This window comes from Geospiza fortis, unplaced genomic scaffold (assembly GCF_000277835.1).
Source record: "Geospiza fortis unplaced genomic scaffold, GeoFor_1.0 scaffold217, whole genome shotgun sequence".
NCBI classification, from domain to species: domain Eukaryota; kingdom Metazoa; phylum Chordata; class Aves; order Passeriformes; family Thraupidae; genus Geospiza; species Geospiza fortis.
This window is the reverse complement of record NW_005054392.1, coordinates 1133999-1134929: the sequence shown is the minus strand read 5'-3', so window position 1 is coordinate 1134929 and position 931 is coordinate 1133999. Positions and strand designations below refer to the sequence as shown.

The 931-nt window shown below is 49.7% G+C and overlaps 1 protein-coding gene across 1 annotated transcript in view; it reads right to left on the bottom strand.

Annotated features, from left to right (window-relative positions):
• Positions 1–235, bottom strand: part of MRPL18 (mitochondrial ribosomal protein L18) — a 3143-nt gene extending 2908 nt beyond the window's left edge. Inside the window, exon 1 of the mRNA XM_031060844.1 lies at positions 49–235. Coding sequence (XP_030916704.1) covers positions 49–235 — 187 coding nt within the window. The remainder of the gene's footprint in view (positions 1–48) is intronic.
• Positions 236–931: the final 696 nt, after the last annotated feature.

Below are 931 nucleotides of genomic sequence, written 5' to 3'. Positions count from 1 at the left end.
CGCCCCAGCTCCCCGGGGAGGGGCACCTGCGTGGTACTCGCGTCTCACAAAACAGAGCAAAAAACACTGCCCCGACTCGGGAGATCATCTTCTTTTGCCCGCGGAAAAAGGGCTTTGGGGAATGCCGGCCTCCGGGACGGCTTTTCCTGGAACGGGTGTAAGGAAGAAGGACCAAGGCGCGGAAAGGAAAGGGGAGTGGGTAAAGAGCAACAATAGGTGTTTCAGGAACTACCATTATCCTGTTTTAGGCTTGTTTCCAACTGCTCCTGCGGAACACAGGTACAGTAGAGCTTCTCTGCCTTCCCAAAGCATCCTCCTGCAAGCATGACCGTGCAGGAACCTTACTTTGGAGCTGTATTTAACTGCTGTAGTCCTGAAAATGCTTTTAATGAGTCATCTAAGAGCAAATTGTATTGAAAGGAGCATGAAGGCCTGGAGAGAACCTGGCACCACCTGGCAGGGGAACTCTGGACACTGTCATAGGAACCAGGTGTAACTCTGGCAGTGGAGGTCGCTCCTGGCCACGCAATACCTGCTTGTCAAAATACAAGAAGCCTGTTTACATCATGCCCTACGAATTTATACATGCTCATCCTGAGCCTTACAGGTTCCCCATCTCCCCCACCACTCCCTGAGGGTTTCCCTCAGTCTGTAGCAAGTTTTTCCCCTATCCTACAAGCATTGCCATTTAACCTGGCCATTGAAAAGTGGTAGGATAACGGGAACAGTTGCAGCTCAGAGATCTTCAAACCATACAAGGGTGCCATTATCAAGTGCAATCGCAATCATGACTTAGGGTAATTCTCGTTAAAAGTGTTCTGCCTAAAGTATCAGATTGAATCTCAGTTTCTCCAGGAAGCAGGTATTCAGCTTCTTCATCTTTTGCCATCTCAGAACCCGAGATTGGTCTTAGAATTTGCAGCCGCCCCCC